The sequence below is a fragment of the Parus major genome, chromosome 3 (genome assembly GCF_001522545.3).
Source record: "Parus major isolate Abel chromosome 3, Parus_major1.1, whole genome shotgun sequence".
In the NCBI taxonomy this organism is placed as follows: Eukaryota; Metazoa; Chordata; class Aves; order Passeriformes; family Paridae; genus Parus; species Parus major.
The window spans coordinates 61,571,127-61,598,226 of NC_031770.1; the positions used below are offsets into that span (position 1 = coordinate 61,571,127).

At 38.1% G+C, this 27,100-nt stretch overlaps 1 protein-coding gene across 8 annotated transcripts in view; it reads right to left on the bottom strand.

The window, feature by feature from the left end:
* The window catches only part of TPD52L1 (TPD52 like 1), a 50,635-nt gene that overhangs the window by 15,989 nt on the left and 7,546 nt on the right, over positions 1–27,100 (bottom strand). For 7 of the 8 annotated variants that reach the window (XM_033512815.1, XM_033512814.1, XM_015621542.1 and 4 more), the window contains exons 2-3: positions 14,858–14,973; positions 9,715–9,863 (exon numbers count right to left, since the gene is read on the bottom strand). In XM_033512815.1, coding sequence (XP_033368706.1) covers positions 9,715–9,863; positions 14,858–14,905 — 197 coding nt within the window. In that variant the 5' untranslated portion in view covers positions 14,906–14,973. The remainder of the gene's footprint in view (positions 1–9,714; positions 9,864–14,857; positions 14,974–27,100) is intronic. The other variant, XM_033512816.1, reaches the window with a different exon arrangement.

A 27,100-nucleotide genomic window follows, 5' to 3' on the forward strand; every position in this document is an offset into this window, starting at 1 on the left:
TAAAAGTAGTAACTTTGTGGAGGAGGGAGAGAAGATAAAATTAACATTTTCAGTACAGCATATCACATTTTATGTCACATTGTTTTAGCCCAGCGGGACCTATTGCTGAAAGTCCTCTGTTCAGGACTGGTTTACAAACCACCAGTTTGATGGTGGAGGCCACACAATGCTCTGTTCTTTCAGGTTTAATGTTTAATGCTAATTTTGATTTTAGGTTCCTAAACCACAACAGCCTACTAACTTAACAAGTTTTTGGACTGCCAAGTGAAAGGGCATCTTCTATGAAGGTGCTTGTCTCTGTTTTCACTAACAAGGCAATCCACAGGGAGCAACTGAATGCTAGGGGACAGAATCTCTTGGAGTCTCTAGTTAGATAAGCTGAACCAAACACATGCACGGTGTTGAATGAAAAGGGCTAAAACATTGCAATACCGACAGAAGGAACACAAATTATGAATAGAAAGGAAGAAGCAATGGTTTTGTTTGTTTTATTTATTCTAGTACAGTACAGAGAATTGTGAATATTAGTTTTTACTGGATCTCCTTTCTTCTTAGCCAGTCTGTCCTTGGACATAGCAAGAACACAATACTCTTATTTCACTGAGGCCTCATCCTTTAGCTTAACTAGTTTAATAGATGTGTCATTCTCTTGCTGACAGTAGATATACTCTCATATAAACTAGAATGGGATGAGACCCTAAAATAAGGATGCTACTGTCAAACTATAAGCACCTGGCTTTTTGGTAAGAATTGCCTATGAAAAAGAGTAAAATCAAATATTCTATTGCCTATGGAATACAAGTCTTAAAGAGTTTGCTAACAGAAAAGCTTCCTAAACTATTCAGCACAAGTAGAATTTTGCTGATGACAAAATGAAGGGCAAGATTTGACTTCCAAATCTAAAGGGACCTTTGTAGCGCAACCTATTTATGTACAGGTTGAATGTACATAGTAAAATTCTTCTTAGATATCCCTCTGAACTGTTATTTTTTTAAACACCTTGGAATTAGTTTTATTTATAGGCATATTTAACTTTTGATAACATATCTCTATGACTTACCTTTTCACTGCAAGTTCTTCACACCATGTAAAACTATTTAGAAAACAGTCCAAAAGGCGCCATACAGCAGACAGACCCAAATTTCACTGAGAAACATTAGAGTCCCCTACATCTTTCTGAACATTACATTGATCAGAACATATCTTCAGAGAATTGGCTGAAATTACACTGATTTTGAAATTCCAACAATATTGCATTTTCTCTGAAAATGCCATAAACCAAACATCCTCCAGTATTTCCACTAGCGAGGAAGACATGGAGATTGTATTTGTGTTCCTAATACTTTTGACATTACATAAGAGCATAAATCCAGCTAAAACTGTTATACAACTAGTCTTTTTTCAGCACCAACTTCAGCAAAAACGACCTATAACATGTCCCCTCTTCCCTTCAGCAATGCTGAAGATGAGCTTTAAGGAACAATAAAATAACAAAGGTGAAAATGGAGCACAACATGCAATACCTGTCAGCTGAGATAAGAAACATTAATTTGCATCTCAGCAGAGCTCTCCTATAGCTTAAAAATCAAACCCCCCTGTCTATTCCCACCTCTCTACCATTACATGTATCACTATGCCTTCTACATAAATAATCTTTCTACAGAGGACATTGCCTCACTGTAGTTAGTTATGTGATGTGTTGAAATTTGGATGCATGATGCATTGTATTTTGGCTCAGATATATTTATTCTTGTAGTTATTTCAAATTTACAGCATAAATTTGATATCTTGCCAAGCACTCTGGTAACAAGTATCTCTTCAACATATTCTTCTGTCATCTGGGAATCTGCTCAGTTGTATTGCACATTAATTATCTGACCAAGCAGTTTTCATCATCTCAGCAATTTTCACTTTTGTTTTAATGCGCTGAACAGCATACATAATTTTCAGAAACCTTTACCAGCAGAAATAAAGTTGGATATTCCAGGTAAGAACTACAAACACTTGTTAACTGGAAAAAGTCCTCTGTGAATGATTTAAATCCTCCTTGCACCACCAAGTGCTCTGCATGCTAAGTCACCTACAACAGCTGGGCACTCTCATCCTTTCAGCAGCCACTGCTGGCAATCCTTATGTGGGCACTGACCACCAGCTCATTGAGAGAGGTGACAGTATCTTAGGAGTCAGTCAGCCAGCAGCTCAGACCAGTCCAGTGACCCCAAAACTTACAGGCAGAAATACTTCAGGAAAAAAAAAAAAACAAAACTCAGATAATTTAGGATACAAGGATTCAAGAAAGAGCACCTTCCATCCAAGTCATGGAGTACATTTTTACATAAATACATCATTACACTCATACAAAAGGCACCGTCAGCATTACACCAGGTAGCATCAGCAAAAGTAGAAACAGCCTACTTAATTTTTCAGGAAGGACAGGAATTCCTGCTCTGATTTTATGGCGTCTAAAAATACTCTGTAGCACAGAAGAATTGGTGGTAATGGTAAACAAGGGTAAACAAGGGTCATACTCTGTGCTTTGATCAGCACTTAACAATATTTATAATGTATTTCATAGACAAGAGGGATTGTCTCAATTGTAAACTTGTAAATAACACTGACCTGTGAACATTTGAACTCTACCTTTATATAGGACATTAACAAGAATTTAATCCATCAATTTCTGATTATAATTTTGTTTTTTAAATAGGTTATTTCTTTACCAGAAGCAATTATTTATAAAACTGATTATCAGAGGTTATCACAAACATGCTGACGTTGCAGTTCTATTCCAATAATGCTCAACATAATTAAAAGGAGCTTTAAAGATAACGCACATCTCCAGTGCTGTAACATACTATTTAGACAAAGTAGATTTGCAGCATATTTTGACTGCATTTTCACTTGACAGTGCCATATACTACATTTAGGTTATGCTGTGACAAGTAGATCTCACTATATATAATCTCACTGTGATTTTTACAGACAGTGAAAGGAAATATAAGGGGATACTGTTTCATAAACACAACATGTGAAGGAATGAGTGCTTTATAGAGAGAATAGCCAAGCAGCAGCAGTATAGAGAGAAATAGACATTTAAATGGCCAACATCATCTGCAGGATATGACAGGACAATCATACTCAGCTCAGTACAGAATTGCCCTTCACATGGCAGAGTTAAATGTAACCTTCACTCACAGGTGCAATACAGGGTATGCTGACAGAAGTAGGCTACACATATAATATTTATATTTTCCATGTCAAGCTGCACGTTTGATGTATTGCAGTAAATTATAAATAATTTTAATTCAGCTTCTGTAAAGTCAGTACAGTTGCTAATTAGTACATCTTCATTCAGCATTATGCCTCTCCATCAGTGCTTGCTGGCAAAATTAATCCATTTGAGAAACCCTCGCCTGTGATAAGGCTCACAGAAGATGTAACAGAATGCAAACAATTAACAACAAAACCATACAGTAGAGCAGAGCCTGGTAGCACAAGCCATGCCCTATGGAGATTGCTTCTTTTCAGTTTTCAAACCACTAGTCAGCTTAAGAATGACTTTTCTGTCATTCTAAAGAATCTAAAGAAAGATTAAAAAGCATCTGGATCCCTGAGAAGCTCTCAGCTATCAAACTATTTTTCTGTTGATTTTCTGGGAGAAACAGGGCTCAGCATTAAGTAAATTATGCTAATGTTGAAATGAGATAAATGCATATATGACAGATAAAAGGTACATAAAACATGCTCTAAGACCATTCTTACTGTCTTTTTTGCCACAAATGAACATTGTTGTGCATTATTTTGGCTTTTTGTTTTGGTGGGGCTTTTTTAGTGCTCTCCTGAAATTCATTCCAACTTTAAAACCAAATGACAGACGTTATTTTTTTGTCATCCTTCCCATTGCCAAGGATGTTAAGAATTAACTGAAATGGTGCTGGCATTTGGATGGGTACATATGCCTAAACCTAAGGAAGTATGCCCCAGGTAGTTCCTCTCCCACAGAGAGAGGAAGGAGAGAACTGAGGGAACAGAACCTCTGCAGGCTGCAGCAGAAATCTGTGTGCAGCACATGGAAGGTGACTGTTCAATAGGCTGGAGAGAGTCACAGGTCAGGAAAGGTGCCAGACAAAGGTGACAAATATTCTGGGCTGAAGATCACTGTCCTGTGATCTTCAAATACTTCAGAAAAATATGGGATGCAGATGTTTGAAATGCATTATTTGTGCAATGCAGCATAGAATAGGAGGGAAAAAGTATGCTACAGTTACTGTCCAGGTAGAAAAGCCAAAATATGTTTGCTGAAGCACAGATGATCTTAAGACATCACAGGCAGTTCATCACACCTTAAATTGTATCAATAACATTGTCTGTGGGCTCTGTACTCTACATTAGATTAACAAAATTATGCAGATTAAACACATCCCAGCCTCTCTCTTTTTCTTTTTTCCTCTCCCTTTCATTTCCTTTCTCTTCCTTTCCCCTTCCCTTCTCCTTTTTCTGACTAACTCTTTCCTGGATATTTTTATTACTTGTAATTTCAGAGATCCCAGTTTACATTCGGGCCTCCCTTCCCATCCTTACAGCTAGCTTTACACACATAAAGATTACTATAATACACATGTAAATATCTTCTGGTGCCCCATGATAATCACAGTGGCTTTTTCGCTGAGAAATGAACATCTGGAACAGATCACTTGACCTTACTGTGGAACTTCCATTAGCTGAAGGTTCTCATGCAAACAAATGGACATACATCTTTTTGGACAACGAACAATGAGAACAAACTAAGTTAACTTCTTGAAGTCCTTTCTCCTTATTATTCTATTGTTCCAAATTCAAGGCCAGAGACACATGTGGAAAAGCAGCAAAATAATTCTCTTTGAAGACAGCATGAAGGTTGCCTGATTCAGGAAGCAAAGGCCGTGGAAGAGAGATGCTCATTTTACTTCCATATAGCATGGACTCACACAGGTAATTTACTTGCTAAAGCCAGCACACAATTTCTTCACTTACACAACTGTTACATTTACTTGCAAATTTAGAGAAGAAAATGTCAAAAGGTGATTACCCATTGCAATGAACAGAAACACCTACATTTCTTTTACTACCACTCAAAAGAAGTATGTGTGTGGGAACACAGTTTACTTAATTCTTAGAAGTCACAGTAGGACTGTGTCTGTCCACAAATTATATCTGACTTACTGAAAAAAGTTCTCAAACTTTGGAACACATTACTATATATTTAAAATTATATTAACAAAGACTGCCTGTACCATAGATTGTAAGCCTAAAACACATGCAGTGCAACTACTACCTTCTATTTTCCTATCACCTGGCAGAAATTTGAACTATAAAACAGTAAGTTCCCAATAGCTGTTGAAACCTATGCAATTGTTCTCAGGTTTCCTATCAAAAGAACTAAGCTTGCTCACATAGTTTAGCCAGTAGTCAGTGAATAAATCTTTATTCTATCTCTGGAGGAAAAGGCCAAGTCCATGTTGAATTTTCTTGTCCCAAATCTTAATTAAATACTACATGCAAGAACAGAGCAACACTGAAACCTTCCTAAAAATGCTTGAAAAGACAGACACCACCTAAAAAAAAGCCCAGGGCCCTGTCCAGGAAACATGCTGTTTGGAGCCAGCACTTTAGTTCTCTTGATTTTGGCCTATAATTCATGAGCTTTTCCCTTTCTAAAAGTGAAAATTTCTGAGGTCAAAAGATGAAAAGCCATTTTGAAAAAAGCTTTGTCAGATTCCTATCCTAAATGTTAACCTTGCATGGGTCCACTTTCCATCACATCAAAGGCTTCCCAGCCCCCCAGTTAGAAACACTAAGCATATAGACTTTGAAACACTTCACATCATTTCACTATAGCCCTTGAAGAAAAAATGGTTTTCCTCTAATTTTCTAGATTTTCTAGTAATTTATTTGCCATGGCAATATTGAAGCTTACAGTGGTCTGAATGTCTGGAGTACTTCTTTTTTGGAGAGGTTTGGTAGAAAACTAAGCATTTTCATCTCCCTAGAAGCTCTCTCCATAGTTATTATTCCATCCATGGGTTGAAAGGTTAACCATTTAAAACAGAGGAGGTTTATGTCTTTTAACAGTTGATAACATTTTAAAAAAGGATGACAAAGAAGTTTGTGGGATCTATAGGCTGGAATGAGTTTATTGGTGGGTAATTTTACAGATAAAACTGTTCCTTAGAAGTTCAATAGAATTGAAGTATCTCCCAAGAGGATGGGATTATAATGTCTTACCCTTTTTTTTCCAAAGAACTACAGAAGAGCACCAAATGAAAAGCTGAGGGACAAAGCTGAGCACGGTTACAACATAAATGCTCAGCAAAGGGGAAGATATCTTGTGGATCTATGTCTTTAGTGCTTAATATGAGGGACTAGTGAAAGGCTAAAGTAACCCTAGTAACCTTCTCCATATATAATGAAATGCAATTCTATAATTGCATTGAAGAATCCAATTACTTGGGACTTTGTCTGAAAAAAATGAGGCTACAGGAGTCTCAGTAAATTCAACAAAGGCAATGCAGAGTCCTGCAGGTTGGGATTAATAACCCAGTAGAAACTGGGGATTAACCAGCTGGAAAGCAGCCTTGCAGAAAAAGGCCTGAAATCCTGGTAGAGAGCAAATTAGACATGAGTCAGCAACGTTCCTTTGCAGCAAAGATGGCTAACAGTATCCTAGGGTGTGTTAGGAAAAGTGAGTACAGGTTAAGTGAAGTGATCCTTCCCCTGTCAGCCCTGGTCATGGCCTGGAGTGCTGGGTCCTGTTCTGTGCTTCCCAGTAAAAGGCAAACATGGACAAACTGGAACAAGTATGCAAAGGTGCATAAAGATGGTAAAGGACTGGAGCATCTATCATATGAGAATGCTGGGAAAGCTGGGACTGGTCACCTTAGAGAAGGCTCATGAAAGGATCTCATCAATGTGTATAAACAACCTAATGAAAGGAGGAAAGAAGATAGAGGCAAGCCCTTTTGAGTGGTATCTAGTGAAGTGCAAAAGGAAACCAGCACATATTCAATGCAAGAAATATTAAAATATATTAATATTTCAGAAAAATGTTTTTCACAGCAAGGGTAGTTGGACATGGAACAGGTTGCCCAGAGAGGCTGTAGAATCTCCATCCTTGGAGATATTCAAAACCTGACTGAACATAGTCCTGAGCACTCTGCTGGTCCTGTCTGAAAGAGGCAGTTGGACTAGACAGTCTCCTGACATTGCTGTCAACATCTCAAATATTCTGTGATTCTGTCTAAAATCAGGTTAATCTTCATAAGTACTATCTTCTACCTTAATCCTATATGGTGAAAATCTTAAGTATGGAAGGTAAGGAGACCTGTGGGAACTTTACAGAAGTACCACTAAGAAGCTTCAACTGAATACAATGCATTCAGGTTATGTAAAACTTATGTAGCATAACAGTAATTAGAAAAGCTCAATTATGGTCTTTACAAATATCCATGTAAAGACATTTGTAATTATTTCTTAAACTAAAATAAATAACTTCAAAATCCATCAACATGACCCTGCTTCTAGCATCTAAATAAGAATGAATTATCTATTTTTAAAATATGAAAAATCTGCATTGCTAGAAGTTGAATACCCACCCACTTCTATTCACTGAAAACCCAATTATTAAAAAGGTGTGTGTAGGAAGTTATTCCAGTTGAATACCTTACCACCATGAAACCAAACCAAATTCAAGGCAATCATTTGCTCTCTAGTTACTGATGTCCTCTATAGCAGAACCCTTTGCCTCCCCCGACACAGATTATACTAAACATCAGTGCACTGAATAGTAAGGGAAATTAACAAGGAACTTGTGGCAAACCACTTAAAATGTAAATGCTTTGAAATTGTCAAAATCTCAAGTTAAATTTAGTCAGTAGAGGTGGCATGCATCCCTGTAAGTTAGGTCATGACTCTTAACTAGTGGTCAAACACACTGTACAGGACTGTCTCTGAGAGAAGTCCACCCCTCTTCCTCTAAGTCCTCTAACCCTAAGAATGCATCCCTAAATGGAGAACTTAAAAAGATTAACAATAAGTGGACAAAAACGTTGGTGCTTTGTGGTGCTTTGAAAAGTTCCCTGTTAAAGAAAAGTAGTTTTAACTTACAAGGAAGCACACCAGCTAAGTGAAACAAAATTTGTGCTCCTAAAACCAGGTAATTTTAAAATCTAAAATGAGTAACTGTGGATTTAGAAACCCAAAGTACAGACATGTAAATATTTTGAATTTTTTTTTTTTTTTTTTTTTTTTTTTGAACAAGCTTTTCATCATTCCTAAATCAGAGAATCAGAGAATCTTGGTGAATAATGCTATCCCAGTGCTATTTTGGTCCAGAAACAATGAATCACCTCTATTACTCAACATATCCATTCTTAAGAATGCTGGATTACCCTGATTTGTACCAGCACTGGTGTTCTGGCATGAGGGTCTAGCAGAATTATACAGCAGTTGTACCATAAACATGAGAATTTTCTGGAACACCAATAGGACTCCTGCTGCTCAGTTCCACATAACCATTTCTGGACACTTACCACCTAATGGAATGTAGTTTCTGAAACTCATCTTAAATAAAAAGTAGCAGCTACCACACTGGAAAAGTCTTCTAAGTCTATCTTTGTGGAAAATGTCAATGTGCAGGAAAAATGAAAAGGTATCTGGGAACTTGCTACCAAATTTCAAGTAAAAATAGAAGTTGTTTTGTTTCATAATTTTGATAGTCTCTCCTAGTAATTCTAGTTCAGATGTCTTGTGCCCCTCCTCTCTTCTAAAGCTTAGGGTCCCTAGACTGTTCTCTCCTAGTACATGCCAGACATCATGCAGGGCAACACTGATACCTCTCCTAATGACATGGCATGAGAAACAAGAGCTAGATGAAAAACTGTCCAACAGTGAGAGATAGGAGATGTACAAGCTGTATTTTTATTAAGGGGTTTATGCCTTATTTGACTTCTCATGAAAATACAAAGAATAGTTCTTTAAATGTAAAAATGTACACTTAAAAATATTTTAACGAGTCTCTGTCACCACCTTGAATGCACCTAGAAGAACTGCTAATGCTTTTTCCTCCAATCCCCTGAATTTGATGGGGACCTCAAGGCAAGATCTGGCACTGTGCAGCTGTGAAACCTTGGGTAAGACTGTGATGAAAATGTGCAAGAGTTAGGAAAACCCTTGTTAAGCACCTTTTCCCTTCATTTGGGAGCTATACTAGACTGAATTTAAGGTCAAGTCATATTACTGATATGCCTGTATCTTGCCAAGTACCTCACAGATCTTGAACTTACAGATTTCACTCCCTGGCTTGACCTAGGATCTGGCTCGTGAGTACAGATGCACTTGGAAGTCTGAACTCTTGGCTTGACCCTCTTTACTGTCATTGTACCTGCTCTGCTGTCTTTGTTCAGGTATTGTGGGACTTCATGGATGATGCCACTGCCCCCTTGCCTTCTTTGCTGTCAACTCCCAGCTCAGCTCAGTTGTGGAGAAGCTCACTTTTCCTTTTCCTTAAGTGTCAAATTCAGTTGTCAAATGAAGAGGAAAAAAAAGCAAATGACTTTTCAGACAGCACTTGATGAAAGGTGGGTGGTTCTTTCTACCAATGTTGCTATTAATTCAGCCCAAAAAGTTTTAGAAAAACATGGTATGTTCATATGTGTAAGTATAAAGATCAGTACTCACGCAGAAGTTGTCTGCATATCATGCCAGCTTTTGCTAAAGTTCTGCTTCAGTTCATTCATCAGACTTATGCCAAGTTTTTGTTTAATTTCAACCAGGTGCTTCTCTTTGGCTGCTAGCACTTGCCGCAAAGTTGAAATTTCATCCTCTAGCTGAGGGAAACAAGGAGAAAGGTGTTAGCCCGTTCCCATAGAATGATAAACACATACAATGTTAAGAGGCTAAATGAATCTCACAAACTTGTGCTTTTCATAGGTAGCTAGAGAGAGAGAGAGTCAAGTGCTTGTGGAGGTCACAAAGGTATGCCCAGAGCAGAGCAGCCTCTGTGTCACCTATGTTCACCATCACATGCATCTGATAAGTGAGAGAATTATCCAGCAAGGGAGTGACTTCATCCAAATCTGCCTTATGGCATTAGGAGTCTCAAACACCAGCTTTTCATTCACTAGTAAAATGGGAATGGACAGGATGAGGGAAGACTGGAAAACTCAAGCAAATATCTTTCTTTGAATGCACAGGCTTTTAACTTCATATTTGCAGATTTTTGGTCTTCTGGTCCTGAAAATAACATATGCAAACTCTTAGGAGCAGGTTAAAAAAAATAGAAAAAAAATGCATGATAATATATGACTTGAGAATACCATCAAATGTTATATCCTTGTCATATGAGTTTTATTTATGTATTTTAGGCCCTACATATTTCAAAATTGTAACATAAAAGTTTATAGTTGAACTATTAACATGAGTGATCAGTAGTCAAAGCATAAAAGCACTCAGAAGATGGAGCAGATTAGTCTTTCTAAAGATCCTAGTATTTAACCAAACTCAGCATTTTCAAGCTGTAAAGACGCTATCCAGCCCAAACAGAGGAATATAATTCTCCGTGCAGTAGACATTTTTTTGAAGCATTTAATCAAAGCCAGTGTTTTATCAAGGCAACAACCAGAAGACAGGACTGTAAGAAGAGGGACTCCAGAACTGTCCTGCCACTGACTACGAATTCTGCTCCTTGGGCAGCACTCCTGCAAGTGAGCAGGCGTTTGCATTCTTCACCTGGAAGCCTCCCAAGCCAATCTACACAAGCAGCACACAGAGATATTGAAGCTAACAAGGGCAAGTGATACCAGAGCAGCTGCCTTTCACTTCAGGTTTAGAAATTCCCTTACCAACTGTGTTCCTTCCTCCATATGTTAGTAAGGTAACATATGGCAACCTATCTGATTACCATATGTTAAGTTCCCTGGAACCACAGTCTCCTTGTGATTTAACTCCATAGGCTGCAGCGAATGATGCAAGCACTAGCTGAAACAGTGCTGACCTCCAAGGCTATATTTAGAACACCAGTACCAGCATTATTTTAATTTACACAGTCATTCATTCTGGTTCACTGTAAAATTGGCTGCAAGCTCACTTTTCTTGTAAAAGTCTCATCCTTGAATCCCCCAGCTACCAGTTTCTTTTGTCATTACCTGCAATCTAAATATTCAAGCAGCTTAAAAATTAAGCAGCAAGACTATGAACACAAAGCAAAATCATAACCTGAGTGAAGCAGATATTAGTATTCACCAATGCGTGTGATGCCAATACTTCACCAGAACTGTTGTCAGATACACAACAATCCAAACTGCTTTATTCCTTCCCATGTCCTTCACACTCCACTATATTCCTAACCTGCAAATGGAATACTGTCAAGAGGCTGGTGTCAAGAGTCTCTCTTCTGAGAGGGTAACTGGTTAAATGCCTATAGAAAGAAAGCACAAATGTCAGCATTCCTCAGGCAGCAGTTCAGAGCTCCTTTTGGCTGTTCCTCACCAACAGCAACCCCTTTAGTGCATGACTGCCTGTGCAACATTGCTAAAGAACTTGAAACTGATGACATGACCATGACACTTATGAGCCAGCACTAGGCTGATCATCAAGTACTTGGATACATAAACATTTCAGGGCTTCTATTAAAATTACTTCCCATCTATCTGTTCCGTTGAATAGACATCTTAAAGCTGTGATAGCCTAAGCAAGCACTAGCCATGTGATCAATGGCAGAAGTATGAGCAACATTTTTGATTAAAGAAAAGTAATTTATTATTTATAACACAGCAATCAATTTTGAATTGACAAAATCCTCCTCAACTTCCATCATTTTGAAATAATGACAGATACAAAGCCGCCCTCAAGTGCTCAAATATCAGTGACAACTCTGAAGTAGGTAGAAAGGATTAGGGACCTACAGTAGGATCTTGAAAAGCATTTAAGCATGTAACATGCCTAACTCTCATGGAAGTCAGGCATCACCTGTTTAGGAATTTTTTAAAAGTCCACTTTTGTTAATGTTTATAATGCCATCATAAAACTAGGACTTAAGTCAATAGAAATACAAGCTTCTAACTGTCACACTTCCCTTCTTTCAAAGTGCAACAGAGTCAGAAGAATATAGATGCATCATGTAGAGGCAAAGTTCCCTTCTCCCAAAAGTTTGCAGGAAAAGGTATTATCACCATCTTTCCTCAAACTGGGAACAAACATGCAATAACACACACTGCTGAACCTGTGCATCAGCTAGATCAAACCAGATAGCTCCTTCTGGGAAGGTGTGGGAGGGGGAAGACACCAAAGAGTAAATGACTGCTTTGATGAGTGTAATGGAAGGACAACTGACAGCAGTGAGCAAGGTAGCTCAAAATCTCAGCCCCCAGCATGACTCAAGAGTCATTGTACAATGCTTCTCACAGTGAGGGGGGTGGGGGAATCTGTTCTGCTAACAATCTTCTGGCCTTATGTAAAGCTTTTGGGCTACAATTTTCTGCTGTTATTCTGAAAAGTCAGACTGACCTCCGTAAATTCAAATGACTGTTAGAAGTTTCAGTAAGAGTTACTCATTTTAGTTGCATTGTAGAAATCCTAAGGCTTGATTAGAGTCAGAGCCCTGCTGTGTTAGCTAGGCTACAAATACAAGAACACAGTAAGTCCATGCCCTGAGAAGTTCACAGTAAAAAGAGACCATTAGCAAGAGAATAGAAATAGAGGATACAAAAAAATCCTGCCAGAAAAACAGTAGTGCTTGTTCCTCTCCTAATGTCAGAGTGGGAAGGAAGAAGAAAACAAAGAAAAATACATTAGATACTCAACACAGAGATGGAACATATAGTTTCTGCTTAAATAAATGCACAACAGGTGTTCACAAAGAGATCCCCATTTTATCAACTATTGAGAGCAGAATTAAGGATGATTTTTACTTCTCCCAACAGAAAGAGAAGTGCCTGTTCATACAGGCTCAAACAGGTACTACGCAGCATGTAAGGACATGGAAGTAAACAAAAAAGAAACAAAAAATCATAGTGGAGCAGTAAGGACTTGCAAGTAAAGTCTAACAGCTTTTCAAAAGGAAACATTACCCAATTCCCACATATTTTTCTTTCTGAAGGAGGCAAGATCACATGCTTTTTGGAGTCTAAGAGTCATAAGCCTCATTTAACTTTAGACTTTATTCACTCTACATTCAAGTTTTCCAAATCTTTCTTAGCATAATTATCAGTTTTATTTTGCTTTTAAGCATCAGCTGCATACCAGTGAACTACTGTGAGGAATTCAGAAAATAATTCCTAGGTCAGTCAAGATCATAATATTTGACAGGCAATCTCTCTCTTGCATGTTAGTACAGGAATTAAAGCATTTCCAGCATGACTGACCAACAATTCTCTCTCCTACGGCAATCAGTAAACAGAAGGGACACCCAGAAACATTTGAGATTAATTATCTTGAGAGAGGCATATCATTCTCAGATGACTGCAGGAAGTTCTGCCTCTTTTCCTGCCTTGCTTCTATCTGCCTGTGAAGTCCCCTTCACCAGCGAAGAGAATCACAGAATGGCTGAGGCCTGAAGAGAACACTGTAGAACATCTGGTTCAAGCCCTACCTAGAGACTGTTTCCAGGACTGTACCCAGACAGCTTTTAAATGTCTTCAAAGATGGAGACTCCAAAACATCTTAGGGTACACTGTTCAGTCACACATGAAAAACATGCTTCCTGATGTTCAGGGAGAACCTCCTGTGTTTCAGTGTGTGCCCAACGCTTCTGGTCCTGATGAAAAGCCAGTAATGAGTATGCCAACTCCTGACTTATTTGATAAACTGAACACGTAAACTTTCAGCTTCCTTCTGATTGTTTACAGATGTGATGGGATCAGCAAAGAAGTAAAATTAACTAGTAACCCAGAAACACAAAGATTGATAAAATATTAAAGTGAAAAAACAGTCTTCTATTTCACTTGGAAATCCTGAATCAGCACTGCAGGTAAATTACTTGAAAGCGATTACAAATGTTACTTCTTAGAGTACTTTGTGAGGACTTTGCAAATACTCTAAGTACTACAACTTAATATCAAATTAAGTATTCCAGTTAAGGCAAAACCAACTCTTCATGTTCATATGGCTGTGATTTCTCTTATTTGACTCATATTTCAAATAATTAAACCCACAGTTTTCCCCATTCTCTCATCTTCCATTCTGGAATTTCATTTTCTGCGGCATTCAGCAGCAATAATAAAAACTGAATTCATCCTTCCATGGTAGACCAAATCTAAACAATCTCTTTAATTTTTGTAATAAAGAGATGATATGGTTCACACCTTTTTCTTCCCATCTCATTATTTTTATGCCTCTTCACAGCGTTCCATCCTGAAAAAAGATACTACCTTCTCAAAACACATCAGTGCCAAAGGAAACAAAAATGTGATAAAATTACTGTGCTTGTTGTCATCAGCCTCTTCTGTAACTATCGTCATTACCTTTTCCTTTGAGCACCACAAAAACAAATTTTTCTATCAGGTGGCACAACCATTGTAACAAAAATACCACAGATCTAATGAGAACACCTTTCATTCTTTTTCAAGGAACGTTTATAAATAAAGACATGTCTTGACTAAGATGGGAACATGCATTTGACTTTCACAGTACAATCATCAAATAGAAGATGTTTAACCTTCAAAAAATGGATATAAGAAAATTATAGGCTACATTATTGTAGCCTAGAATAATTTTACCAAGAAGGAAGGGTATACCTTTATGATATATACCTCATCCTACAATTAATAGTTTCCAGTTTAAGGAAGTAGAAAGAGTAACACTCACAGAAATTAAAATTCATTACCTTGGCTAGCTCAATCTTTAACTCTTCTTTTTCTTCTTCAGAAATCATATTGGTGAAATCAACATCAGTGACTACATCTTCATCTGTTTCATGGAACGACTGAGTTTCCAACAGGCCTTAAATGTTAAAAGGTCAAGAGAACCATTATTAATTATTTCAATTATTGTATTGGCCTCCCCTAAAATCTAAGAAAGACATAAAATCACCCACTAGGAAAAAAAAAAACCAAAAAGCAAAGGAAAAACAACCTTTTCCTCCTACAATCATTTGCATTCTGCTTCGCTTCACTTCTGAAAGGTTTTGGAAGTATCAGAAGGTAATGTCTGCACAGGAGCAATTTAATACATGCAAGCACCACACATTCCCAGAAATCAATCACCTTGGACCCTACTAATCAGGGATTTTCTTGCTTCTAACAATACAGAAGAAAAAAAAAAGGTTTTTCTTCAAAATAAGAAAGCTGGCTAATGTGGATCACTGTTTCAAAGAGTAGCAATAGTACACTGAAGAACAGAGGAAGTATAGCCAAGTTTTCTCTAAAAGTACCTCTGACTGCAGCAATTTGAAACCTTACAGATGCACACAGTTTGCAGAAGCAAATGCCACGCCTATTATTTGAATTTTCTGAATGTTAATGAGAAGCATTCCTTGATTGCTCAATCTAAACCTGTGAAGGGGAGACAAATACACTGGACCTCATTACTTTTCTTCTGCATGCCCAAGATCAGGGTCAGTATCTGCAATAAGCAAGGTAAGTGCATACATAAATGCTTCCAAGACCTGGGCCTGCCTGGCATAATAGGTACTGATGAAACAAAATATTTCCTATCTCCCAATCATTCAATGAAGAGAAGATTGATGGAGCTCCAGCCACTAAGAGTCTCTCATTCTTTAGTCCGCAGAGAAAACAATACAAACCATGAGATAACAGAAAACATTCTGGTTACTTTGGAACTTATTTTAAAATTCTAGATCTTCTTCTGTTGTAGAAGAAAAATCCCCTCCAGGTTACACCTGGGACAGCACTTTTCCCTTTATTTCAGTTCCCTAGCAGGTAATCAGCCATCTCTGCCGACTCCTGACACCTGTATACTGGTTAATATGGAAGAGAGAACAATTTCTTTCCTAGCTCCACAGAGGCCTGTATACTCCATTATAAAGAGATTAAAATACAGCTAAGTTAAGTTTGGGCATTGAAGAACATAGGTTACAAGAAACAAATCTGTTGAAATCAAGTACTTTACATTTTTATGCAGGAAACTAAATTCCCTCCAGTATTCTGCCATTTCCTTCACCTAGAGTTCCCCAGTGTATCTGGATTTCCTTCTATTTAGCAGAGCAGAACTGATTCGATTCACACCAACAACTTCCCTGCAGAACACAATGGAGTGAATTCAGCCTTGTTAATTACAATCTTCCCTGAGTGGGAAGATAAAGAGCAGCAACACAGTGCTGAACCCCTGCATGGCACCATATGCAGAAATATATCACCACCTTAAGCACAAAACCTTTTAAAAACATGAAAGCATATAGAAATAGTTGATATCTTAGCTGTTACCCAAAAAGCAGCAAGCAGCTTGCAAGGAAAACCTAGATTGCTGAAGTCGAAAGAAAAGCATATTTATTCAGTAGGAACACTCCCAAATCACCTTTATTAACACCCCTACATCTCTACACACAATTGTTATTTGGTATTTGTTTGAGAATTAATAGGGTTGCTATGGGATGCAAGCTAAACTTAGTCTGCAGAGTCTTGAAATCAGTCTATTTTTTTATGGATGGAGGAGAAGTGGTACAGGGCAGCTGTTGGAAATGCTGGGAAGGATCTAAGAGGCAAGAGGGTTGAAAACCCTTAAGGGAAGCCTTGGGATAGATGTTGAGATGAGGTGATTTTGGAGCAACTGATCCTTAAGCCAAATAGAAGGCACATCTGTGCTCAAGGGACAAGATTACTTTGGGAATGGCTAGGTAAGAGATGGAAGCCAACCTGGACAAAATCACCAGAAACAACTGAATATTTAACACTAGACCAAATGGTCAAGTTTAAACTTCGAGACAGGAGTGAAATTACAATCCATTCCAAAACAGCAAATACACGTCAATCTTTTCTATGATCCTCTGCAAACTCATTCAGTTCCTCTCCCAATTTTTGTCCTTTGCTTCTTGTTTAAGTCCTCTAAAATCGAGTCTGATCCTTCAGTCTCTACCTTCTTGCTCAAACCACCAGAGTCCTCCCTAATGGTCACTGTCCGTCTGCTAAGGTTTACTTTGGTCATCTCACAGTTCCAGTCTGAGCATCTCTCCAGCATACTGTGGGTCACCGCTTTCCACAGGCCAGTCTGAGCTCTGATACTTCCTCATGTGAGAATACTTAGATTATAGAAGAAGCAATAGCAGGGAGCTTACAGTTAGGACATTAAATAATGGAGCACAACAGTGGTCAGCACCCATCAGCTCAGACTTGTACTGGAGTTACAGATCTCATCAGCCCAGATGTGCTGATATCCTAACACATTGCTTTGGAGCCTTGAGTTAGGGCTGCTGCTCTGGATCACAGGATCTATTGCTCAGGATTTGTGGGTGTCTCGGCAGGGTGTGACACTGCAAGGCCAGCAGAACAGTTCTTCCAGTTGCTGGTTTCTCTCTCTAGATACTGTCAACTCACACTTTAGTCTCCATACTGAAGGAAGTTCCGTGATTCCCTGAGCATGCAGGAGACAGAGCAGCCTAGCACCCTTCAGTACAACTGAAGGGAATTCATTTAAGCCCACCTACAAGTTCTGTTCTTGAACAGTTTCCAAGTCCTGGGTGGGCATGGAATAGAAGCATAGAATCATAGAATATATTGAGTTGGAAGAGACCCACAAGAATCATCAAAGCCCAGCTTCTGGCCCTGCACAGGCCAACCCCAAGAATCATACCATGTGTTTGAGGGGACTTCCCAATGAACTGTCAGGCTTGGTGCTGTGACCACTTCCCTGGGGAACCTCTTTTGTGTCCAACCACCCTCTGGGTGAAGAACCTTTCCTTAATACCCAAGCTGAACCTCCCCTGAAACAAGTTCAGGCTGTTCCCTCAGGTCCTGTCATTGGTCACGAGAGAAGAGATCAGTGTCAGCCTCTACATCTCCTCTCATGAGAAAGTTGTAGACTGCTATGAGGTCTTCTCTCAGTATTGAAGAAGACTGAGGTATTTTCCTCTCCTGCCCAGCTATAAGACCTGACAACACACAGGAATGGCTCTCGGAAAAGACAGTATTTTTGCATAAAGATGCATAGGTATTAGTTATGAGCCATGAAGGCTTGATCACTCTGGGAAGGGAGTTGTACAAGTAGCTGAGTTGTTTTCAAGACTCACAGAAAGTCATTGGTAGCAGAAAAAGAAGTTTGCTTTAAGTTGCATTCCGTCTTTTACCCACTCCTCCCAGAAATGCTGAAGATCATGCCTTGTTTCCAGCTTAGGACAGATCTGGAAAAACTGGAATTGTAATTAAATTGTTATTAAATTGTTCAGATATAGAGCTGCTATTATTTCAGAATTGCACTAATATCCAGGTGTGGAATTGGAAATTAACTTTCCACCCTTTTAGATGAGCAATCCAGTTGTTGGGTGGGTGAACAGCTTTTGCTTCACCCTATAGTATAGATGTTACAAGCTTCCCTGAATGAATTAGGGGCTCATCCAGTAGATTACCAGTCCTTTACAAGAACCTATGGCATCGGTGATGTCCAACGCTTATCTCTTATGTACCTTTTATGTCCTTTACTAACAGAACAGTATTTTTGGCACTGATCTCCATGTATCAACTTAAGCACAGGTTTCCCAAGTTTCATTTAAGCAGTCCACTAACAGGTAAGGCATGAACACAGAGCCTAGACACTATTGCTAACTAACATCTGTTTTCTTCTCCCACTATATCTTATACAGATTAAGTTAATTCTGTTGCTCCTGAATTTAATTTCAGTTGCTGTGCCTGCCCAGCAGTTCTATTACACTAAAAAAAAAAAAAAAAAAAAAATATCACACAAGAGGCATCAGTGGAGCAGAAGCTGTCCTAGAACCTATTCCTTGAACTTCCCCTCCTTCATTCTCCATGGTCAACTAAGGAGTTCTCATTACCTATCCCCTTCTCTCCACTTCCATTTGCAGTGAAGCTCAATTCAGAGCTCAGTCAATCAATCAATAATCAATAATTAGCTCTGGGATATGCTGTCACAAGACTCTGCCCAGAGACCGATGCAAGACCCAGACCACCTCCCTCATTATCTCTTCCAGATAGCCTCTTCTTGTGGCATAGGATTACTGGAGACAAGACTGCAGGTCCTATGGTCTCATACAGCCTCCTGTTGCTACAACAAATTACACTAATAATATACTCATGTGTAACTCATTTATCCTCCACAAACAGGCAAACTAGTGATTCTCTGGACATATTTTACTTCAAAATATCAAAAAGCCCCTCCCCCATAAAACGTGGGAAATCATACAGTAGGTTTGAATCAATGCAAAATGCTGTTTGGCTTCTACTTTAAAGAAACTTTTAGTATTTACTGTCACATATAATTAGATAAAATATGAATGAAACATTAAAACTATGGGATTATCAGTAATTAGGAACTGCAAGTCATACAGAAAGATCCAAGATGAAACAAATGAGCAGAAAACCCTTTGTATTAGGAGATTTATATAGAAAGAAGTAGGAGGTGGATAGCTGGGGGAACACGTTTATTGTGTTCTGAAAGATTCATATAACAAGATAATAGAATAACCATGCAAGTAGTTCCAGTTTGCTGAAATGGGCATTTTGAGTTTTCTCCCAAAGAAAACTCTTCATGGTAGTCGTGGCTAAGACTAGTGACCCTAATTCTACAGCCTGCTGCTAAATCTGATTTAAGCAAGAAACTGCTTCAGCATCGATCAATACCTGTGCATATGTTTGCCAGTAGAATTGCAGGAATGACAAATTTAATAAACCACTTAGAATCTAGAAGATCTTTAACTATTCTGCAAATTTAAAATAACCAATGATAAAGTCCATGACAGATTTTTAGACTTGCTCAGGTATCTAAAGATTAACTATATAAAGATGTTTTTATTAGTGTTTTTTATGTATTTTCTCTGTAATCATCTCAGACCCATGTTCTAAAGTAGTATGTATCAGACTATTTCTTGTATGTTGACTGCTTAAAAAAGAGTAACAACCCCAAAACCCCCAAAAAACCCAACAAAAGAAAAAGCTTACACTATAGGCACTGATATCTGCTGAATTAACCATAATGACAGTAAAATCACGGTTAAAGACACCAAACTTCCATTTGTGTACATTTTCTAATATTCATTCAGGGAAATATACAGATGATCCTTTGTGTTAACAAAGAATTTAAGAATTGAAGTGCTTTTACTTCTCTGCTTTCTTGTTTTCCAGCTAATTAAAAATACCATATCTACCTTGTTATCTAGCATTCAAATCAAACAGTGAGAAAACAAATTACATAACCCTACTAGTAAGCAAAACTACTTGCTACAGCTTCTTTTGCCATGTCATTAGAGTTCCTTATTTAAATTTGGAGAACACTTGTTCACAAATTTAAATTGCAATTAAGTCTTCAAAGGGATGAAATGGTAAGTAGAACAAAGGAACTGTCCAGACACTGCATTAGCGTCTTTGATCTTCTTTATAATGTAGTCTTAACGCCAGATGTAGAGATTAAGGGGGAGAGAAGGGGGACTAGAAGCATATACTAAATAACTAAATTGATCAGAAAAAACTACCAGAAGTTGCAAGGATTTCCATACCATTTTTCCCACTACAAAATTATTATTGGAAGATCAAAATAGGAAAATATGTTATCATTTAATTCACTTAGAAAACAAACTAGTGAAGGTAGATTGTCCCTTCTGTGTCTGGTTCTAACTGTGGACAAGTCTGAACTTGTCTTGAATTTGCTTAGGCTTGAGCCTAACAATTACATACAGCCTGCCATTCTCCTAAAGGACTGAGAACTGAGAATGTAAGGTTGATTTTGAAGTTACGATTGAAAAACAAACTCAGAGACCAAGGTGTTGGCTAAGAGAGGGAAATATTCAAGATACACAGGTGATGTAGATTAAAAATGTAAACATTACAGAAAAATGTAGGTTCTACTTTCTGCAACCATGTGAGCTCAGTCTTCTCTTTGCTCTGAGTATGCTCCTTGGAAGAGAGAGATGGATGAGCAATTGTGTTCATACCCTCTCTCAACTGAGCTGGTTGGCAGTAGTGTCAAGGAGAGCGAGAGAGTACAGCTTTTGGGTATTCAAGAGTTCCAGGATGTGGTCTAAAATCTCACAGTAGATGTCCCCGGTCACTCTGGAGGAGCTTATTGCTGACTTTATTAAAGCTTTCCCTTCAATTTCTTAACACCTGCAAACCCAAGCAGTAAGAAAATCTATCCATAGCTATAAGATAGACTGGCAGATTTCCAAACAAAGGCAGAAAAAGGCTTCTATTTGAAGCTCCCGGATAAACAGTCAGTTTATCCATGTGCTGATTCTTTTCTCTGTTTTATTATAATAAAAATTAATTAATCATACCTTGAGGATGTCTCTACCTTATTTTTCCTCCAGAAACTGCTAACACAGCTGCCAATCTATGCCAGTGAAGAGAGACAATCTACACTCAAAAAAATGGCAGAAAAGAGAGACAACAGCTTGACTGCTGCACCAAGAAACCATACACATGGATAAGCAGTTTGATAATCATGCCAAACACAGAAACACAATGGATAAAATGAGAATAGCAATAACAGTTAAAAAAATACATATAATTTGCTTGAGCCTAAGATTTCAACCTGGGAACTGATGTTCCAAACAAAATAATTACCTGAAATGTTCTGAATGAAAGGATGATCTTACACATTTTACCCTATAGAAAGATCTCCTTGTATAGAATAATAATCCTTGCCTGGACAAGACAAGGGCAACATTTTCAAGCTGTAGCTATGCAAAAACAAAGCAACTGTTGTGAAATGTAACAGTCTAAAGACAGTAGAAGGTTCCTTCTATTATGTCAAACTGAAAGTAAGTAATGACAGCACTGTACAACTTTCTGTGCTTTCTATTAATCACGCTGCACAACTTTCTGTGATGTCAATGGTAAGAAAAAAATGCCTCAAGTGGAAGAGGTGTCATCTCTTTTTCTTTATGAAAAACAGGAAAAACAGGAAAAAGATGAAGTCACAATGGAATAATAGGGAATGAGAAAGTGGATAACTGTATCACAAAAGGGACTTGTTCTCTACAAATAAGGTACTCTAGAAACTGTAACACACAGCATAAAACAAATGAAGGAATAATGCATATATAATCAAACGTGAGAAAAAACAATGTAGGGGAAGATAAAAGCTATGACATGGAAATGCTGGCAGTCAGAGGTGGAAGTTGTCAGTCACATTTCTTAAACCCACCCTTTCCTACTAAAAATACATGACAGTACATATTTCTCATCTCTGGATAGAGAGGCACCTGGGGTCCCATCCTCAGCTGGTAGAAGTGACGGCAATCCCATCAATTGTATAATTAAGATCACGCATCTGCTCCACTGAATCAAAATCACCGAAACTTAATGGCAGGATTTAATAACCTTTCTCTCCTAAGAATGAATCAGTTTATTGTACTTTTCTAAAGCCAGGTGCAAAAGAATATAATTAGATAGCAATCTAACTGCAGTATAATTAAACTCAAAAGCCTCCTCAATTAACTTCCAACAATGTATCTGTACTGCAAAAAGTAATAAAATTTTATTTTTTAATTACAAAATAAATTCTTCATCTAGTCATATTTTGTGTCCTTTAGATCACAAAACACATAACTTACAAGATCTTTAAAAGCGTAATTTAAAAATTAGCAAAATAATGTTGAAGCCAGAAGGTTGCTTGCTTTCCTCATATCCCCTTTCAGCTATTTCAACCTGTAAGACAGATGTGTCACTTTTGGTCTTGCAAATGTACTAGGGAAATACACAGGAAATAATTATAATTGGGTACATGATAGATTCTTTATTCTCTTCACATTTAAATTCATTACCCCCATTGTTTTAATACAAAATAAATGTCTCTATGTTGTTACATATAATAATGTTCACATTTAGGAATGCTGGGAGAAAAGAGACAAATTATCTTTCCCCTCTGTGATCAGACTCCCATACTGGGAGAGTAAAGATCACAGTTTTAGAGGACCAGGACTATTTTATTGCATACTGTGGCACAAAATATTCATGATCTGTGACTAAGCTTTGTAGGCAGCATAATTACAAATTAGCAACAATAAATCATAGAATAGTTTAAGCTGGAAGGGACCTAAAAGATCACCTACTTCAAATCACCCTGCCATGGGCAGGGACACCTTCCATTAGACCAGGTTGCTCAAAGCCCCATCCAACCTGGCCTTGAGGACTTCCAAGAATGGGACACCCACAACTTCTCTAAGCAACCTGTTCCTTTGTATCACCACCCTCACTGTAAAGAATTTCTTCCTGTCAGTTTAAGGCCACTTCCCCTTGTCCTGTCACTATATGCCCTTGAAACAAGTCCCTCTAGTTCTCTTGTAGATCCCCTTCAAGTACTGGAAGGTGCTGTACAGTCTCCTCAAAGCCTTTTCTTCTCCTAGCTGAACAACACTAACTTTCTCAACCTGTTTTCCTAGGACAGGTGCTCAGCTCTCTCATTATCTCTATGGCCCTCCATACCTTTCTAAAGTTATAGGCCCCTAAGTTCGGAGGAAGACACAGTTCCTTTTCCCAGAGTTTTTCTTAAATTTTATGTCACATTATGTAAAAGCTCATTCCCACCAAAATGAGGCAGTGAATCAACACACTTCTCAGAGCAGATATGTCTTGTATGTTGTGTCTTCCTCCCTCCCAGCCCCCCATTTTTTAAGCACCACCTGCTTCACCCTTTAATCCCTTCATAATTAAGACTAGCTACTTTGCACCAGTGCACTTTTGCCTTCCTAATGGGGTAGAGGATTGGGGGGTGGGGGTGTGTGTCATGACAGTGGAAACTTCCGCTAGTCTTCCCTAAATAAACTCGACCCAACCTTGGATGCATCTACCTGCAACTCAATTTATTTAAAACCAATAAAAATAAAGCTCATTTATATGAATATTATTTGAAAACAACACATTTTAATAGACACAATGGCAATGTTCTGTTGCATATGCCCTGTATTCAAGATGAAACAATTTTTTTAAAGGAAATACTCCAAATATATTGACAAACAGCTCATTTGAGTGCCACACCACTTCCTGCAGATGCACTGCTTTTCAGCCAGGATGTCTTGCTGCAGTGGGTTGCTCTGATAAACCTGGAATTTGGAATTACTGTAACAGTAATTCTCTGCACACAGGCCACACAGAACACTTTTCAGTCAGAATAGTACCATCTATCTGGGTCTGTCCAGCTCCAAGGTTCATTTGTTTTTCCCACAAGCATTTTTGCCAGCATCCTGAGGTGTGAAATGAAGCACTTACTATTCTGCTCCAAGTGTTAAGCTCCATGTTAAGGCCTTCAGAGTTTTTGGCATCATTAACTTTGTGGCTTTGCTCACTCAGTGTTATGTAAAATGCCATTACAAAGAAATCTGTGTGTTTAGCGGGGCTCTGAGTGGAGGCACCTGGGGTTTAGGGCCCTGGCTATCTGTGTACAAACAGATGGCATGCCCCATACAGCCATCCAAGTGACACCAAGACCATGCTTCAGAGGGGCTACTTATTGGACCAGGAGACAGAGACTGGCACTTCCAGCTACATCATACAGTCTCAATCTTTGAGGTCCCCAATTCAGCCTCAAACACCAGCAGAAAATGGCAGCTGAGACAGGCAGAGTGTGTGTTGTTTTTTTTTCCCTTGAAGATCAGCTGGGAAGATAAGCCCCGAACCAAATAGGGTGAGCTGCTTTGACAGCTGCTGTGGGCATAGGCAATGGCAGGCCAACTGGCAAGAGAAGGATGGGGTTTAGCTAAGTACATGGCATGAGTTGCCATGCTGCTGAAGTTGCATGCATGCATAGACCACACTCAAATGGCAAGAATATAATTCAGACCTCCAACCTAAAATCTTTACAGATCACCCAGTGTGAAATAATGCCTATTTTAACTTCAGTACCTTAAGAAGGTCAAGAAAATGAGCACAAGACAGTCCTTGTCTTCTCTTCACTCTCCTACTACCTTAAGTAAGAATATTTTACTGAGGAAGTTGTTGCAAGATGGACATAACACAACTTACTTTTCTGAAATAAATGAGAACTCCAATACTTGCATCTCTGCTAATAAGTTTCATTCACATCTTCATCCCTACTCAACTTAATTGTTAAAATTTTTCTCCCTTCTTTACCCTCTCCATCCTTGATTCCCATGCACAACACATAACTGTGACCAAAATACTGCCACTCCCTTTTCAGGACATGTCCATGCTCCATATTTCTGTGCAGAACTCGACACAACTGAGAAGCCTTCTAATTCTGGATTTAGGTTTAAATCTAGTTCCTATCTTTGAGCCTCTCCTAAAAGGGTACAAACTATTATCATTACATACTCTTCTTTATTCCTTGTGCTTACTGCAGGCTTCATCTATATTGTTGATTATCTATGCTTCTCTATTTTCTGAAGCAATTTAAAACCAAGAGAACACATTTTTCCTCCACCTGTAGTATTTGACTTCCAGTTTCCTCATAATATCTGTTATTTAGCTCTGCAAATACCTTATTTAAGTCTTCAAGTCTGTATTGTGATTCTATTTATATGAATGTTTGAATGACATTATTCAGCAGCCTTTTTTTTTTTTTTAATCAGGCTATTGAAGTAATTGTTCCTTCTTCACAGTCATCTTTTCTTTGATATCAGAACCACCTGTCCTACTACACGACTGAAGGATTTTCTCTTGCAAGAGCACATGGCTTAACTGGCTCTTCATATGCACATAATAGTGCACAGCACCAGTTAGATAATGACATGGCAAAAATCATTCTCTCTGGTTATGACTTTGATTCCTTCCTCCCACAACAATAAGTTAAATAGCTGCAATCTATCTAAAATACTTTAAGCACAAGATAATCTTCTGTTCCTGGCATAATTGCCCCTCTAACTCTGTAATGTACATATATTTTACTCGTCTCTAAGAAAAATCTGGGTATGTTTAAATACAACTATCTCTGATAATTTCTTAGTGAAAATTTAGCCAGCAACAGCATAGCATGCACTAGAGAAATAATATAAAGTATCTAAGGCCTTCGGAAGATTTTCTAACTAGACCCATTTGCTCCATATCATCCTCTAAAAATCTTAGTGTGACCTGAAGTCTACTTTGTGCATTTAAAAACATTTTAATTCAAGTGAGAAACATAGAAAGAGGAATTAGATAAAATGCCTAAAATGCCTGAGCCAATATCAGGTTGACAAGTTACTACTAAATCCACCTAAAGCACAATGAAAACAGCTATTCTGAGTCAACTATGCAGAAGTATTTTAAAACTTTTAGAGGGTTATGAGCCACCTTTTTGTAACTACAAACCTGCATCACCTTAGTCCCACCCAGGTGGCAAGGCAATTTCCTGGTGAAGAAACTGATGAAAAGATAATTGCAAACATAGAACACAGAATCTGAACACAGAAAAACCTAACTCTTTACTGATGAAGCAAACACAGAAAGCATTACCTACCTCCCTTCAGCAACCATTTATAAATATTTACAGAATATAAATCATACAGCCTTTTAAATTAATACCATACATAGTTTTAAATTATCTTTTATTTAAAATTTGCATATTAGTAACTTTAATTATTAGGCAATTATTAAATACAATTTGAAAGCATGGCACAGGTACTAAAGAGAGACAACTGTATTTGGATGGCTAAGGAGGAAGGGTGTTTCACAATCAATAACCCAGAATAAAATCAGACTGTATAAATGCAAAGAAAAAACGAAAGGAAAGGTTCACAAGAGGAAGAAACAAATTGGAGAGGATCTGGTCCTAACAACTTCACTGATCAACAAACAAAATTAACCCTTTCAGCAAGAAAGCACATGAAAATAAACTGCACTGCCTGGTACATAAACATTTTGTGCAAACATTTTTCACTGGGAAAATCAACACCATATCTATAGGCACCTTACACTTGTATGAATATCAAAAATGTTTTCCAAATGCAGCTTTAGGTCTCTCTCTGCCTAAAGCACACTAGAACTAGTGTTCTAGTTCCTGTGTACTT